The sequence below is a fragment of the Gorilla gorilla genome, chromosome 4, assembly GCF_029281585.2.
Source record: "Gorilla gorilla gorilla isolate KB3781 chromosome 4, NHGRI_mGorGor1-v2.1_pri, whole genome shotgun sequence".
In the NCBI taxonomy this organism is placed as follows: Eukaryota; Metazoa; Chordata; class Mammalia; order Primates; family Hominidae; genus Gorilla; species Gorilla gorilla.
Window position 1 is genome coordinate 35,618,624 of NC_073228.2, and position 17,541 is coordinate 35,636,164.

The following is a 17,541-nucleotide window of genomic DNA, read 5'->3' on the forward strand; positions in this document are numbered from 1 at the left end:
CTTATGGAAACTGAACCTCTGATCTTTATCAGCAAATGCATCTATATGCAGATCAGAACTTGCATTTGGAGTGGGGTTCCCCAGACACCTCCTCACTTTCAGGTCAACTGAGACTAGCATTTTTATGCATTTTCTGTCCCTCCCATAATATACACACACTACTGCCCATCCCCAACATGAGATTGGTTCCTTTTATCTTAATCTTAGAATTCTGTTTGTGTTTCTGGCAAATCTTTGGTAAAAAGACAACTAGAAATAAATGACTAGAAATAAAAAACATGCCTAGTCCAAATAAGTCTAGAATAATGAAGTCATCAAATGCCAGGAGAGTCAGGGACCTTAGGGATCTCAGGCATCGGTGGTCCAAGGCCCTGTCTGACCTGGTGTAGTTATCTGAATCCGCCAGAGATGGTAGTCAGGCACAGATGGCTGGCTCTTAGTCTGCCTGATAGCAGGGCACTAGTTACTGTAGCATCAGAGACATGCCAGATGACCAAATCAGGCTAGAGTCCTGGTTCAGCCATGTACCAGTGTTGTGACTTTCGGAAAGGCAACATCTCTGAACCCCAGTTCAGATGCTGGGCTCTGTATATATGTGCCTCTATGTTTATAGTTCCCTCATCAGTAAAATGAACCAAATAATAAAAATCACCTCAAGAGGTACCTTACGAAGATTAAATTAGTTAATCCATGTGAGGTACTTAGATTAATGCCCTCCATATAAAGAGTCTGATAAAGGTTATCTCCAATGCTGATAGAGATGCAGATGATAGTGACAACGATGCCTAGTTACAAGACAGAAACAATGATGAAAGATTGCCGCAAGGATTAAGAGATACTGAATGTGAAAGCCCTTTACATACTGCCTGATTCATGGCTGGTCTTGAGTAAATGGTTATTATAAAAAAAATACACAGACATATTTAAAAAAACTAAAAGAGACCATAATCTCATAACCCAAATGTCCACTGATAAATTGGAGAGTTATGAAGACACATGGACACACTCTATCTAATTATGTACAAACCTACAGTTGAATGTTAGGTGAAAAAAAATCCCACATTTTGCATTTCTTTTTACATAAAGCATAAAACTTACACTGTAGAAGTTTTTTTCCACACAATGTTTTTTAAAAAGACCATGTTTAGTGATTGTGTCTTATTTGTAGTTACTGATATAAAGATAGATATATCATACTTTAATACTAAATTAATACTGGATATTTGTTCTCCCTACCACACATGACACTTCATTTTATGAGTGCATTGCTACACATCATCGTACAGACTGGTTTGTTCGCATTTCTTTTTACTTAGGGTAGAGTCCTAGACGTAGAATTATGGAGTAAAAAGAAACAGATTTTCTTAAGGCAGTTGGTATAACATAGCAAATTGTGTTCCATAAAGGATGTTAGCAGTTTTTACTCTCACAAGAAACATATGATATCACTTTTAACTCTCACATTAATGAAGTGTTTTTAAAAAATGAAAATACAATTCAGAGTGCTGGGCTCATTACATAGAAAAATCTATGGTATGATATGTCTGGAGATATTTATTCTGGTTAAATTTTCTGGTTAATAGAGAATGCCCAAACATACCTGGCATAGACAATTAATTTTCAAATAATCGGAAGGCCTTTGCTGGGTTTCTCAGCCACCACTACAAATGCTATAGATTATGTTTGTGGGTTTGTAGCAGAATGCTGTTAGTAAGAAAGCTTTTTTTCTGACAGAGTGTCAGATCAGTAAGATTTGTTAGCTTTCATTTTCTTATCAGGTCGATGTGGATGTGTGCACTGCGGGTGAGGAAAGGAAGAGGAGAGCTACAATGGACTGTATGTACTCTGGGCCGCCACTCCCACCATGGCATCTGATCTGTCCCCACAAAAGCCCTATGAAAGGGTGTGGTTGGACCCGTTCTAAAGACATGGAATTGAGTCTCAGAGACTTGGTTTTTGTTTTTTTCTTTAGAGGCAGGGTTTCAGTCTGTCACCCAGGCTGGAGTGCAGTGGTGTGATCTTAACTCACTATAGCCTCGAACTCTCTGACTCCTAGGCTCAAGAGATCTTCCTGCATCAGCCTCCCCAGTAACTGGGACTACAGGCATGAGCCACCATGCCTGACTGTTAAACAACTTTTGAAGGCCACACAGATGATAAGAGGCATAATGGGTATCAAATTCAGCCTTTCTGTTTCCAAATTCCCTCTCCTTTTACTCCACTGAGCTGCTTCCCCAGGAGCATTTCTGCAGGGGAATCATTCATTATGTGGCCCAGATGCTGCCCTGAGAAGGTCTTATTGGTTGCAAGCAGTGGGGGAAGGGAATGGCAATGGCACCCTGAGGATGGAGTTGCAGTTGGAGTCTGTTACCATGCTGGAGAGAGTTCACAGCTACCACCTACTAGAAGGAGAGGCACATGCCGGTGTCGTGGTCTGAGCAGGTCCCCATCCTTTCATATTGTAAGCTGAGACTTGAACAAAATACTGTTGGCCCTGCAAAGTATTGAAATGATGCATCAGGCATTTTATTTAATCATTTTTACCCTAGACTCTATGGGTATAGAATTTAATAACTATGTGTGATTAACTCCTTCATCTCTTTGGAACTCTGTTGCCCATGCAACAGAGTTCATGGGCAACAGAACTATAGCCCATCTATAGCATTCTGGTTTTTCTTGACTATTATGTTTATATGTCACAGCAACCATATTTTAAGTTCCCTCTTAGTTTCTATGCACTTTCTTCTTTTCAAAATTTAAGAATCATAATGACTTTTCCTGGGCCCCCTGAAACTATATATAAATTTTTAAAAGTCACATAGTTCTACAAGGTTTACAAAAAATAGCAATTCCCACTCTCACATCATTCTCCTTATTTTCCCCTTCCTATAGGTAATAGCTATCACTTCTTTTAGTGATCAACTTGCTTTAGAAAATGAATAAGTTATAATAAATATCTTTTCAGAGTAGTGCATTAAATAACTGCCTTGCTCTTTTTGTGTCTGCATACATTTCACTGTGAGCAAATATTCGGTATCATGTATTTAACCAGTCCCTGACTGGTGGACATTTAGATGGTTCCCACATTTTTTTTTTTTTTTTTTTTTTTTTGAGACGGAGTCTGGCTCTGTCGCCCAGGCTGGAGTGCAGTGGCGCAATCTCAGCTCACTGCAAGCTCCGCCTCCCGGGTTCACGCCATTCTCCTGCCTCAGCCTCCCGAGTAGCTGGGACTACAGGCGCCCGCCACCACGCCCGGCTAATTTTTTGTATTTTTAGTAGAGACGGGGTTTCACCATGTTAGCCAGGATGGTCTCGATCTCCTGATCTCGTGATCCGCCCGCCTCGGCCTCCCAAAGTGCTGGGATTACAGGCGTGAGCCACCGCGCCCGGCCGATGGTTCCCACATTTTGTGCTACAATGAACATCCTTCATTCAGCTGCATACACATTTAAAAAAATTAACATTTTGATGTGACTTCAATTTTAAAGCCATTGTTAAAACAATGGCTTATATTCTTTACTGGTCTTTTGTGATGTTAAGAATTAAGGAATTGTTTTTGTTTGCTGATAATGTTTTAAAATCTTTTGTATAGTTTTTATATTTTGCTTGAATTTTTATATTTTACATTTTGCTTTTATATTTTTTTTCCAGTGAACCCAAAGGGCATTTGAGAAGCCAGCATTTGATGAAACATTGCTTGTAAAAATTGTAAAATGATGTTTGAAGTTAAAAAAAAAAAGCACATCTTTGTAGAGACTTTTCTAGGGATCATAAAATATTGACCTTTAATGTTGAAAATGGGTTTCTATGACCCTCAAAGTTATAGAGATTGTGTAAAGTATAAATCTACTCCTAGGCTTTTATATGATTACAATAGTGTCTGCATTTCTTTCATTAGATGGTCAAGTGGAAAAACTTAAATCGTATGGAAATTAGTTCAGATATTAGAGAAACTCTTTATGTAGAGTTTTCCATTTTTATCACCATATCACTTTTTCTTTTAAGCAATCAAAATTCCCTAGGGTTCCTTCTGGCCCTCTTCCATCTTGTGAGCCATAGGGTTGGAATCAGTCTTCTACTGATAGCATCTCTGGGGGCCACCCACTCAGGGGTTTGTTTGCTCTGGTAATCCACAGTTCTGGCCCCTGGTATAGATATGCGATTAGGACTAAACGTCAGGATTCCGTGGTGATTACCCAAGCATCAAAAATTCCATTAGAATAAGCAGGTTTAAACTTGAAGAAATGCAACCTGATGCATTTTTTTTTTTTAAGGCTGGGCTTTAGGATTATACTTTGTAGGTAACATTTTAATCAACCAACCTTTAAGAAAACAACAACAATAATAACAAAATTATCCCTCTACTTCCCTCATCTGAAGGTCCTAAGATATTAAATATTTGAATTGGACTGAAAAAGGTTTGATTTAATTTTACTTTTAAAATATTTTGAGAAAAAAGAATTTTATCTTTTGCATTTTAATTGCTTGAGGAAATACAGGGTTTGCTCCAGTTTGAACTGATTTACAAGGTGTTTTTATTTTTTTGCATTTCATATGCTCATATGTTCATAATTCTAAATAATTAACTTTTGAGTTTATATTAGTTAAACAAATAAGCAGTTTGTTCCAGTTTTTCACTCACAGTTTAAATTAGTTTAGGTTACTGAGAAACATAGCTCCACCATATATAGTTTCTTTTTTGTGAAAACGTATTTAGACAGACTTTGTTTTTTTTTTTTAATCAAGGGAAAAGGATTTCTCTCAGGAAATTATGTGACTGCAATTGATGACTGATCTCAACCGAGGCTGAGGCTGTGGGCATGAGGGTGAGATGAAGCTGTTATTTTTACCATCAGACAGGGAGTCAAAATTGCATCTCTCAGAGCCTTTGATCCACTCCCTGCTTCCCCCCAAAAGATTAGACTGTGATCCAGAAAGCAGCAGCTTTCAAGGCTTGCATGAGGCCAGTCTTTTTCTGATCTCCTTAGAACACGACAGTTTACAAAGTGATTCATGCTGTCTGCTTACTCCTTTGTGAAATTCAGATTCTAGATACCAGACATATCATGCTTAATGAGTGGCAGTTGTTGCCAGAGGACTGGGCGTTGGCTGTTGCTTTCGGAATAGGCATTTGCTACTGATATCCCAGCACAAATATCAGCAATAGGGAAATGAAAAGTCTACTGGGGACATTTACCATTGTAAGTCCTGTGATTGTGCATCTCAGAGTCTGCAGATTATCCATGATGATTTCTCCAGCCAAAGGAGAAAAGTCTTTGGACATACTCCATTCCACTGGAGGGAGTAGGTGGGCAGGGAGAGAGAGAAAGAGGGAGAATAAAATTCAGTCACACATCAAGAAGTACCACAGAAACTCTAGCATACAATCCCTCTCAGAAAAGGTTAAGTGCACCCTCCTTTCTTTATATTGGTGTATCAGACAACGTTCCTTGAGATGTTAATTTAGTTTCCAAGTTCACATTTTTTTAAAAGAAGAGCAGAAAAGAATAATAACAACTTATCAGTTTTTTTGAGCCTTGATAAATATAATGTATATTGTAGTACATGCCCATTTATGTGATGTTCTTAATGTCAGATGTAAGTTATATTAAATATATTGCTCATGAGGCCATTGCCATATAAACACATTGTGTGTGTGTGCATTTGTGTGTGTATGTGTATGTGTATATGAATATACACACACATACTCAGGCACATTACATGTAACAGCTTGTTCTATATAGCAGATAACTTATTTACTGCATTTGAGAACCAAAGGATCCACTAGGACATTACCTTCTATTCGCTCTCCAAGTCTGACATCTGCTTCGCCATATTCTACTGAAAAGCCTCTCTTAAGGTCTGAGTGAGATTTTCATTCCAAATAAAGAAGCCTCCTTTCATTATCTCCACATCATTTGACACCTTCTCTTTCTGAAAACATTCTCTTCCCCAATGCCTTGTATACTGCTCCCTTCCCCTTCTCTCCTTCTTCTCCTTGATACCTTCTTCCAAGCCTTTTCATTGGAAAAGGGGTTTGTGGCTAAGGTGTTTAATGTTCTTCTCCCTTGACATCCCAAAGGTGAATGTTTATTCCTAGTTAAGTCATGCAAATTCTAACACTCCATTTTACTGTGATATCATATGCTTTCATCACATTTTCTATCAGTTGACAAAGCCATGGTCCGGAAAGATAAATTGTGCATCATCAGTAAAAAGTATCTTAAGTAATTGCTTATACCTGGTGGGAGTTAAGGCAAGCATAAATGAAGCAGGGACTTAAATCCCATGGGAAGCAAGGACTCTGTTTCTAAACTTTGTGATAAGCAATAGATCTTAAGATTTAAATGACATTCTCTAGGACACTTTAATATTTCAAAATCAAACCATCTCCAAAGCCTGCTGTGCCCTTCGAGTCACACACTTCCTTTGCTCTGGATGATCCTGCATTCTCTCCTCTTCTTCAGAATGTTCCTGGGCATCTCGCTTGCTTTCCTCACACTCTTGAAACTGCTCTCCTAAAATTCTTGTGCTTTGATCATCGGCAACAGCCTCCCTTTGGGAAATCTTGCCATGTTTGGCCTTCCTTACTTTGTGCAACCATCCCCCCCCGGTTTTGGTTGCACTTGCCTTTCTACTTCTCTTTTGCATTAACTGCCTCTTTCTAGACTCTTCCTGGTTTTGCCCCTTCTCCTTCTCCCTTTGATGTGATGTTCCTTGGGAGTTTGATGTTTGGCTCTCTTTTCACTCCACATGTTTGCCTTTGGTATTGACTTTATCCACTTTTTATGGCTCTAACTATGAGTCTTAAAACTGTGATTCTATGTCCAGCCTCCCCCTTGAGCTCGAACTTCCTTCTGTTAATCTCTACTTGAGTGCCTCCCATTCCGAGTGGTGGCATGCTCCTACTGTCCCAGCTACTCAGGAGGCTGAGGTGGGAGGATTGCTTAAGCCCGGGGGTTCAAGATTGCAGTGAGTTGTGATTGTACCACTGCACTCATCCTGGGCCACAGAGTGTGATCCTGTCTCGAGAAAAAAAATCCTTTTACTATACCCTGAATTATAGTTGAAAAATGAAGATTGAATGATTTTATTCCTCCACCTAGTATCTTGTCATAGTGTCCAGTTGCTTTGAAATAAAATGAAATCTTAGGAAGGCATTCAAGGACCTTCTTATCTGGTCCCAATCATATATTACTCTTCTAAATTCCTGCCATTTTTCAGAAGAAAGTCTTTGTTCTGTAAGTCTCTGTTACCTGATTATTTTGTGCATTTTCTGCTTCTGTGTCTTTTCCCCATCTTCCAACCTCTGCTTGGTGAAACTCTACCAATCATTTAGGACCTAGCAAAGTCATCTCTAAATTCATCAGGAATAATTAATCAAATACACCAGTTTTTCTGCTCCCTAAGTCCCTTATTTCTGTAAAAACGAGATTTATTATAATGTATTATGTTTTACGCTATGTATCTCTTTCTCTTGAGCATGAGAAACTTGAGAACAGGAAAAGTGTCATTCATTTTTTTCCTTTCTAGTGTGGGTCTGTGCTTGGTGCATCGAGGGTGCTTATTAAATACTTACAAACCAAATGCATATATATGTATACACACACACACACACACACACACACACACACACACACACACACACACCTAGAGTAGATTAGTTTTTCCAACACAAAAATATTTTTCTTTCATGTGAATCTTCTCCTTTTCTAGTTTCTTGCCCCTTGAAACTCTCAGGCATGTTATACCATCTAGTTAGAATCAAATGATTAAGATTATATATTAACTCAAATCGGGTCTATACCTCCTTACAAATATGTATTCTAAAACACATATATATGTTTATATATATGTATATGTATTACATATATGTTTCCATTTTTCAAAATGTTTTATCCCACTTACGAGCTACTAACTCTTGAAGAAGCCAAGTCTCTGAAAGTCAAATTGGGGAAGGTTTGTAATCAGAGAATAATGTTACACCTAATTTAGCTATAGAAGAAAAACGGTATGCTTGAGTAAGTTATTACAAACAGAACAAAACAAAAATGAGTAGCAAATTTGCAAAGAAATTTAGGAAGAGCAAAGAATATAGGAAAATTATGGAAACAAAAATATCTTTGGTTGCCATTGAAACAGACATGATTAATTGCTGTGGTGGAGCTCTAAGCTGAAGGTTGAAAATCAAGGGCTGTGACTCCAGACTAAGAACTCAAGACAACTTGCCAAAAGAAGAGCAAGGGATTAGTGGGAATAATACCAGATTATTTGGCAAATGATTAATGAAAAGTTTTTCAGAGATACGATCTTTAGAATTTCTAAAGAAACCTCAATTTATTTTTGAAACTGTTCAAGTTTTACTGAAACATGTTTTACAAAGCAAGTTTCAGGTGGAAAAGAGTGTCAGGCTTCTTGCAGAACAAAACATAAACAGAAGCCGGTTGTAAGATGTGGTTCTGTTTTGGGAATTAATAGAGGGTTTTAAACAGTTAAGTCTAATTAGATTTTATAACATATCTGAGTTTCAAAAGGGAAGGGGCTAGAGAAAAAGAAGATTCACATCAAAGGCAAACAATTATCCATGTTAGAATGGCCAATCTACTCTGGGACAACCAACAGTCTTTTTCCCTCTGTGTATTTCCCTGGGTTGGTGGACTCCTTTGGGCATAAAGCCATAGAAAGAAGAAAGGAATTTCTGGGCATTTAAAGAATGAAGAGGGAAACAGAGTGAGCAGGAGTCACTTTGAGAGTGACTGGGAATTCTTTCTTTTTTTGAGATGGAGTTTCGCTCTTGTTGCCTAGGCTGGAGTGCAGTGGCACGATCTCAGCTCACTGCAACCTCCAACCTCCGCCTCCCGGGTACAAGTGATTCTCCTGTCTCAGCCTCCCAAGTAGCTCGGATTACGGGCATGCACCACCACACCTGGCTAATTTTTTTGTATTTAGTAGAGACGGGGTTTCATCATGTTAGTCAGGCTGGTCGTGAACTTGAACTCCCGATCTCAGGTTATCAGCCCGTCTCAGCCTCCGAAGATGTTGGGATTATAGGCGTGAGACACCGTGCCCGGCCGCAACTGGGAATTCTAAGGTTAACTCAGAATGTTCTCTTTGGAAAGTTGTATGTAGGTAGTTTACAGACTTACCATTAAAACCCTGAGAAAATCACATATAAGCCAGTTCTAAAACTATACAAAACTTGTAATGTTTAAGATAAAGATGAGAGAAACTGTTTCTACTTAGGTCTGAGAAGGAAAAGCAGGGCTTAATTGCGCAGTGGCTCATAGCAGTTGAAAATTAGCAAGAAAGGTACTGGACAAAACCTAGATATTAGTATTTCCTAAAATTTGGCTCTGGCTCACACTGTGATTCCTTGTATTTATATCAAGTAACTATGACTATTTTAAATGGGATTCCTTGTTATTTTAACAAAACTTTAATTTTTATCTAGGTTTCAGATATGTAGAGTCATTTGGGCAGAGAAGTTCTACCTGAACACCGCCATTATCTGATGGCAGCTATGTAAATCACAGGCTGGAAGATTAAAATGAAAAAGAGCCCCTGAAGCCTGGCCCTGTCACCCTGAGGTCTATAATGTAATGGGAAATGTCACGGAATCAGTTACAAGACTAGAAAATTCACAACTCAGAAGAGTTTGGGTACCCAAGCAGAGAACATAGTATAAAGTTTAGGTAAATTTCAAGGCTTATGATGTGGATTAGATAATCCACCCTGTTTTAGCTGAAAACACTCAAATTGCAGGCCAGCTTTTGGAGAGGTGAAACTATGCTAATGTAAAGGCATAAAGAAAAAACAGTGTAGCAATGCCTAATTAATTTTTATTCAATTGATCAAAAAAAAAACCCTCTTAAAACTTGCTGTTGTGCAGATTCTCCCTAAAATCTCAAATGCCTCAAAGCCTAGAGTTGTTTTATCCTGTTCACACATCGGGAGGAATATACTTGTAAAAGTTACATTCCTTCGTCTTAACCAAACATCACCCAAATCCTCCACTTAGCCTTATCAGTCACTTGCCCTTAGACCCAGCCATTGCTTGTGCTGTTTTCTCCTGTGGTATGGCCTCCTCTTCCACAAAAACTTCTATCCTTTTATTCAAACAGTCCTGGTTCAAAGTCCTTTCCTTTTTCTAGTTTTCTCTGGCTTCCCAAGGGAATCATCCTTGCCAATTTTCCCTTAGCAATTTTAATATGTCTCACACATTGTACTTGCTTTATTGTTTTATGTTTTTCAATGATCCATCTCCTCTGTAGTCTATAAGCTCCTTAGGGCAAGGACCATGTCTGATCAATATCACTTTCCAAAGCACCTATCATAGCACCTAGCAGAGTGTAGGTGGCTCAGTAAATGTTTGGTGAATACTTGATTCTTGACTTTGGAATGCCTGAAGTCTATGGTAGACAGGAATTTCATGCTGGTACAGACAGCATAAAACAACTGTGTCAGAACGGAGGGAAAAAAGTCAAAAGGAGAATGGCAGTTACTTGTACTGCTCAGTTAGTGGTTGAAATGGAGATTAATAACTGGCCTTCAGATTCCAAGCATCCTGGACTCTTCACTTGTCCATACTGCCTCTCAGAAACCAAAAAAACTAAAAGTGTATTTCCTATTCCCTATCAGCTCTTCGGTGGAACCAAAACAGCATTCTTACTGGCCACATTCACCCTGGCGCCTTAGCTAATGAACGGAATTTGGCTAGACTGCCCAACCCAGCACCAGAGCATTATGAAATCTTCCCCCGATCCATCTAATTGTGCAGTTTCTAACCTTTCAGGCCAACCATAGCACAAGAAGAAGAGAGAGAGAGAGAAGGACGTGCCGAGAAACCCAGACCGAGATCAAATACAGTCATTTCTAGAGATGAGAAGATGTGTCTTGCTGCAGCATGAACCCGCTCAACACTTGTGGGTTTTAAATTAGGAACTGACGTGAAAACTCTGGATCTGGGAATTCTGTTTAGCTCTGGCAAAATATGAGGTCGGAGCTGCTTGCATTTTTTATTTTAAATTCCCTTGGTAGTCTTAGGAACAGGGGCATGCATTACTTTCAAACAAGAATCTTTATTGTTTGCATAGCACACAGTCATCCAGTTAATTAGAAAAACATTTTTTTCCCAAATTAAATTTCCCTAGAAAAACAATGATTTAAATTAAGGGCAAAAGACTTTTTCATCTTCTTCTTCTTCTTCTTTTTTTTTTTTTTTGACACTAGAAAAGCCTTCTTGCATCCACCACTTCTAGAAGATTAAAAGCAAAGTTGGAATCAGAAGGCTAGATTCACTTATTTATTGGCAGGTTCTGCCATCCACAAAAATAATATGTGCTTCTCTACATATATCGTGTACCCTCCTAGTTTTGCTTATCATATGATAGAGCTACACACAGATACAGCTAGGGAGCAGAGGTGTCTAAATTTTCAGGATTTTGAAAAATTCATAAGCACTACAAGTAACCACAAAAAGTCTCCTCCATAGTCTGAACCATTTGCTTGTTAATTGCTCTCCTAATAGTTATTATATTATGGCTCTTACCTAAATTTTTTTTTTGTTTAGATGGAGTCTTGCTCTGTCACCCAGGATGGAGTACAGTGGCACAATCTTGGCTCACTGCAACCTCCGCCTCCTGGGTTCAAGCAATTCTCCTGTCTCAGCAGAGAAATTTGCTGACCACTGGCTGAGACTTAAAAAAGTGATGGAGAAAATGTTAATAATGCAGACTAAATATTTCTGTGACTGTTACAGTTTTTTTTTTATTTCCATAGGTTATTGGGTAACAGGTGGTATTTGGTTACATGAGTAAGTTCTTCAGTGGTGATTTGTGAGATTTTGGTGCACCCATCACTCGGGCAGTACACACTGCACCCTATTTGTGGTCTTTTATCCCTCACCCTCTTCCCACCCTTTCCCCTTGAGTCTCAAAGTCCATCGTGTCATTCTTATGCCTTTGTATCCTCATAGTTTTAGCTTCCACTTATGAGTGAGAACAAATGATGTTTGGTTTTTCCATTTCTGAGTACTTCACTTAGAATAATAGTCTCCAATCTCATCCAGGTTGCTGCAAATGCCATTAATTCATTCTTTTTTATGGCTGAGTAGTATTCCATCATATATATATATATACATATATATATGTATGTATGTATATCTCACAGTTTCTTTTCTTTTTCTTTTAAATAGCACAAAAAAATTGAGGAAATATTCTTCTAATACTCAAAAACTATTATTTAATTCAACAAAGAAGTTGCTTATGTCATTGATGAAGAAGTTCTAAAACAGGTCTTTGTTGCTTTTTGTTTTACTTCCTTCGAGTAAATAAAAATAGCAACCAACATTTACATGGAAACTGCACCATTCCATTAATTGCAGCCATCATTTGGCTGCAGATTCAAAAGTTCAACAAAAATAAAAGCATTTTGATAGAATCAACGGGTGATAAAGAATCTACAATAAAGAGTATTGTGTGTTTTATTATTATTTGTGAATCGTGTGCTACACATTCTATCAGTAAAATTTACAATGACATATGCATATATATGTCTGTGTGATTATGTGCATATGTATATAATTATATGCACATATAATCTATATATATAGATTTTTCCTCTCCAGGGTATCAGTTGTTAAGTATTTACCATCATATCACTGTATAAATGCTAGATGATTGCTCAAGCAGACTTTGGAAGGTGGATGTATCATGATCAGCAGGTATAATGACTGTCGGAGGGGTGTAGACTTCTTGGGCATAATTTAGGTAACATCCTGACATCAGGAGTCAAGAATGAGGTACTCAAATCCCTTTAGGACACAGGAGTGGCACAGTAAGGGAATCTGGGGCAGAAGGTCAGTTACCAAGCAGTCACCACCTGGGAGGTCTGTGCAGTGGCCAGGCTCCAGGTCCTGGGCAGTACAAGAGTCCAGGTTCCCTGCATTAGCTCTTGTCTAAGCCAGGGCTGGCCCAGAAACTCGTGAAGGACACAGCCTGCAGTGTAGGCATCTGTGGACCTGACTGAGCAACCAGGGCAGCAGTCATGGACTGACAAACTAAATGCTGTTCTTATGGATGGCAGGCCATACCAGGGCACTACTCCCGATAGCATAAAAGATTACGCCTGAACAGGACTAACCATGCTTCATTATTATTACATTTGATTACTATGTGTAGTAATATTTTATTATACATGATTACAATATTTTATTTCATGTTATCTGGACCTTGTGAATAAGCACTTTTAGGACACTGAACTAAAAGTAGGCACATCACTAACTCAGACAAACTCTTCTACTTTCTCTTCTTCCTTGAAACCCTGCCATATCCTTGAGTAAGATGTCCAGATAGATCGTCACTTGTTTAGACTAGTTTTTTAGGAGAAACTGTCCTGATAATTTTTGTTCATGAAAAAAGTATGAGCTTTTAAAAAACTGTAATGGATGTAACTGAACAATAGCAAGAACTCTTTTAAAACCCAGTGACAATTGGAAATCAGCAGGCTTGGGCTGCTAACCCCACCACACCTCCCTTGAAAAGAGGCAGCCTCTGACAGCGCTTCCACAGGGCAAGAGCTCTCCTGGAGACGTTTCCTGGGATTCTGACATTTTTGTTTTGTTTTGTTTTCAGCAGAGCGATACCCATGTTGCTTGCACGGAGAGAGCTCCAGCAAGCTATTTTACATTCCTAAAGGAACAGAGCAAGGAGAGCACAGGATTAGCTGCCTGATTTATACACACAAAGACCAAGATACGTAGTCAGTTTACATTCACAGCTTTCTGAGTCCTGTTGGGCATTCCTGAAATTAAAATCACTAGCCACGGGGGCAAAAGCAAAAACAGTTCAACTTTCTTGCCAGATGCTGAGCCTTCTTTAGAAAGGGGCACTCTGGCTTTTCTTTTATTCACTTACCTCATCCATTGAAAAGATCCCATTTTCCTCCTTATAATTTTAAGTAGTGAATTAAACTCCTTGAGGACAGGATCAATGCCAGATTGATCTTTGGACACCCACTTTCTCTTGTAGAAGTACAGAATCGGGGCTCAGATTGAGTGGGTTTGACTTATGTGTGGACATAGATATGGGGAGGACAATCTTCATATTTCCATTTTGCTCCCTGGGAGCCACAAAATAGGGATAACTTTGCTGAGCATTTAACCTAATTTCTGAGCCTAGTTCATATTATTCCCTGCATTTACCCTGTGCCCAGGGAGGAGAAACCATTTAATGAAAATCCACCAGCTTCTTTTACAGAAAATGTCATCATTATTTCTCATAATAAATAATTTTAACATTTATCGTCACAATTCCTGAAAGATGGGCTAGGTCAGTAATTTAGTAATTCTATCCATTTAACAAGTGGCATAACTGGGAATTAAAGCTAGGTCTGCTTCGACCCAAAACTCCCCTATCGTTTCTGGAAGTTCTTGATCCTTCCCCTGGCCTACAAGGACTGGATGGTCTGGGCCTTCTCCATCTGCTAGTTTCAGTTCTATCATGCTTACTTGTTTTCTTTCTGTCTCTGGTTTTTAGATCCTGAAACATGCCAGACTCCTTCCTGTCTCAGGAAACTCACGCATACTGTTCATTTTGCTGGAAATGCTCTTTCTTCCGACCTCCGACTTCTATTTCGTTATTTATTTCTTCCTTTTCCTTCAGCCATCAATGTAAATGTCAGTTCTACATGGAACCCTTCTCTGATCCCCAAGACAACATTGGGTCCTGGTATATCCTCTCAGAGCACCAAATACTGTCCCTTTGTAGCACAGTAATTATTGATTTGTGCAATTATCTCTTTAATTCTGATAAGCTCCATGAGGACAGTGACTATGCCAACTTTATATGGCACTATAGTCCTCAGCAGCTAGCATATGCCATAGCATGCAGAAGATCAATAAATACTTTTGGAATTGATGTTAGTTTTTTTAGCAGTCGCCATTAAATTTTATTTTCCTTTACATTTTCAAGGTTTACAATATGATGTTGTGATATTCATATACATAGTGAAATGATTACACAGTCAAGCCAATTAACATATTCATCTCTCACATAGTTACCTTTGTGTGTGTCTGTGTGTGTGTGTGTGTGTGTGTGTGGTAAAAGCATCAAAATCTACTCTCTTAGCAAATTTTTTAGTAGACAATGCGGTATTACTAACTGAAGTCTACCTAACTTTTTACCGTTTGACTTACATCTCCCCATTTTCCCTCTCCCCATCCGACTGCCCCGGTTACTGCTATTCTACCCTCTTTTTCTGTTTGTGACCTTTTTTAAAAAATTAAAGATTCCACATATAGGAGAAGTCATGCACTATTTTTTCTGCATCTGGCTTATTTCACTTAGCATGATGCCCTCCAGGTTCATCTGTATCACAAATGACATTAGATTATTGATCAGCTAGGTTTTAGGGTTATGGAGAGGCAAATGACATGATCTCTGACCTCAAGGAGCTTACGGTTTAATATCATGGTCCATTTCTTACAGATGAAAACAGGAGGACCAATATTTTCCAACATCACAATGACTCTCCCTTCTCTTCTTGTCAAAAACCTACTCAAGTGAAAGACTCATGGTCCATCAACTTCAGGTCATTCTCTCTGGTCCTCCAGAATAATTTCAACTGTCATTCTTTCTGGCATTTATATACTCTACTTCATATTATCATGATTTACGTGCATGCATTTTCAACTCTACCAGCACAACATATTTCAAATTGGCCTCCTATTAATTTTTTAAACTCCATTGCTGTAATTACCCTCATCCAAGCCACTATTGTTTCACATCCATACTCCTACAACAGTTTTATAGCTGAGCTAGTCTCTCTGCCTTTATTCATACCCCCACCAATCCAATGACACCGGAACAATCTTTTCAAAGCATAAATCCTATCACAATACTTTCTTACACAGAAACCTTGTACTGGTTCTCTAATGCACCTGGAATAAAATATAGACTCCTCAACATAGTCTACAACAGGACCTGGCAAACTGAGATCTGTAGGCCAAATCCAGCCTGCTGCCTGTCTCTGTATAGCCTGTGAGCTAAAAGTGGTTTTTATGTTGAAGAAAAAGCAAAATATTTCATAACGTGAAAATTATATGAAATTTAAATTCAACTCATTGGCTTATGTATTGTCTTAATGGAAGGATTTAATAGTTGGCATAGAGACCATATAACCCGCAAAGCCTAAAATATTTACTATCTGATCCTTTACAGGAAAAGTTTGCTAAGCTCTGGCCTACAAGGCATCATGATCTGGGTTTTGCTTGTTTCTTTGAAAGCCTCCCTTCTACCATTCTATCCATTTTGCTTCAACTGCCCTTTCAGTTTCTCAAACTTAATAAGTGATTTCTACCAAGCCCATTTATGCCTCTCCCCTAACACACTATCTTATTTTATTTTTTTCACTTATCACTATCTGAAGTTGTTTTCTTTCTTTACTTACTTGTTAACTTAAGAAAAATGTGAGATCCATGGGCTCATCTGTTTTTACCCCACTGTATACAAGAGGATCTGCCCATGGTAGGCATTTAAAAAAATTGTGTTAAAGGAATATCTTATCTTCCCTGGAACTTCTTCAGTGCAGACTCTGCACCTAACTCAATTTTGCATCCCTCACAGTGGCCAACATCTGTAGAGTAATACTTCCAAAAATAGCTATTGAATGAATAAAATGAGAGTCACTTCTCTCTCCTTCTGGGACAAAATGAAAAAAAAAAAAGCACTTATTGTCAGCTGGGTCCCAAGAAACCATAACGTGTGCAGCATCTTTTTCACCTCATCTACAGTCTACTGGTTGAGAGCACATTTTAAGAAGGGGCCATGGGCCCGTGCTGTGGCTCATGCCTGTAATCCCAGCACTCTGGGAGGCTGAGGCGGGTGGATCACTTAAGGCCAGGAGTTCAAGACCAGCCTGACCAATATGGTGAAACCGCATCTCTACTAAAAATACAAAAATTAGCCAAGCGTGGTGGCAGGCACCTGTAGTCTCAGCTGCTTGTTAGGCTGAGGCATGAGAATCGTTTGAACCCGGGAGGCGGAGGTTGCAGTGAGCCAAGATTGTGCCACTGCACTCCAGCTTAGGCGAAAGAATGAGACACACCATCTCAAAAAAAAAAAAAAAAAAAAAGAAAAAAAGCTCCAATTATTTGAAAAATAATCAACTTTTAAGATATAGCATATAATTAATGTCACAAAAGGTGAACAGTAAAAAAAATAAATCCTGAAACAATCAAAACTGCAATGGTTTATTGGAGCTAACACTTAGTAATCTTTGGAGGATGCTGGGAGACCATCTATTAATATTTACTGGAGCCTTGTGCTTTAGTTATAAATATGTCTTTCTTTTCTTTTTTTTTTTTTGAGATGGATTTTCACTCTTGTTGCCCAGGCTGGAGTGCAGTGGTGCGATCTCAGCTCACTGCAACCTCTGCCTCCCGGGTTCAAGCAATTCTCATGCCTCAGCCTCCTGAGTAGCTGGGATTACAGGTGCCCGCCACCATGCCTGGCTAATTTTTTGTATTTTTAGTAGAGATGGGGT

The 17,541-nt window shown here is 38.8% G+C and overlaps 1 protein-coding gene across 1 annotated transcript in view; it reads right to left on the reverse strand.

Annotated features, from left to right (window-relative positions):
* The window catches only part of ANKFN1 (ankyrin repeat and fibronectin type III domain containing 1), a 241,417-nt gene that overhangs the window by 66,090 nt on the left and 157,786 nt on the right, over positions 1-17,541 (reverse strand). The window contains exons 7-8 of the mRNA XM_063706249.1: positions 5,198-5,295; positions 2,404-2,494 (exon numbers count right to left, since the gene is read on the reverse strand). Coding sequence (XP_063562319.1) covers positions 2,404-2,494; positions 5,198-5,295 — 189 coding nt within the window. The remainder of the gene's footprint in view (positions 1-2,403; positions 2,495-5,197; positions 5,296-17,541) is intronic.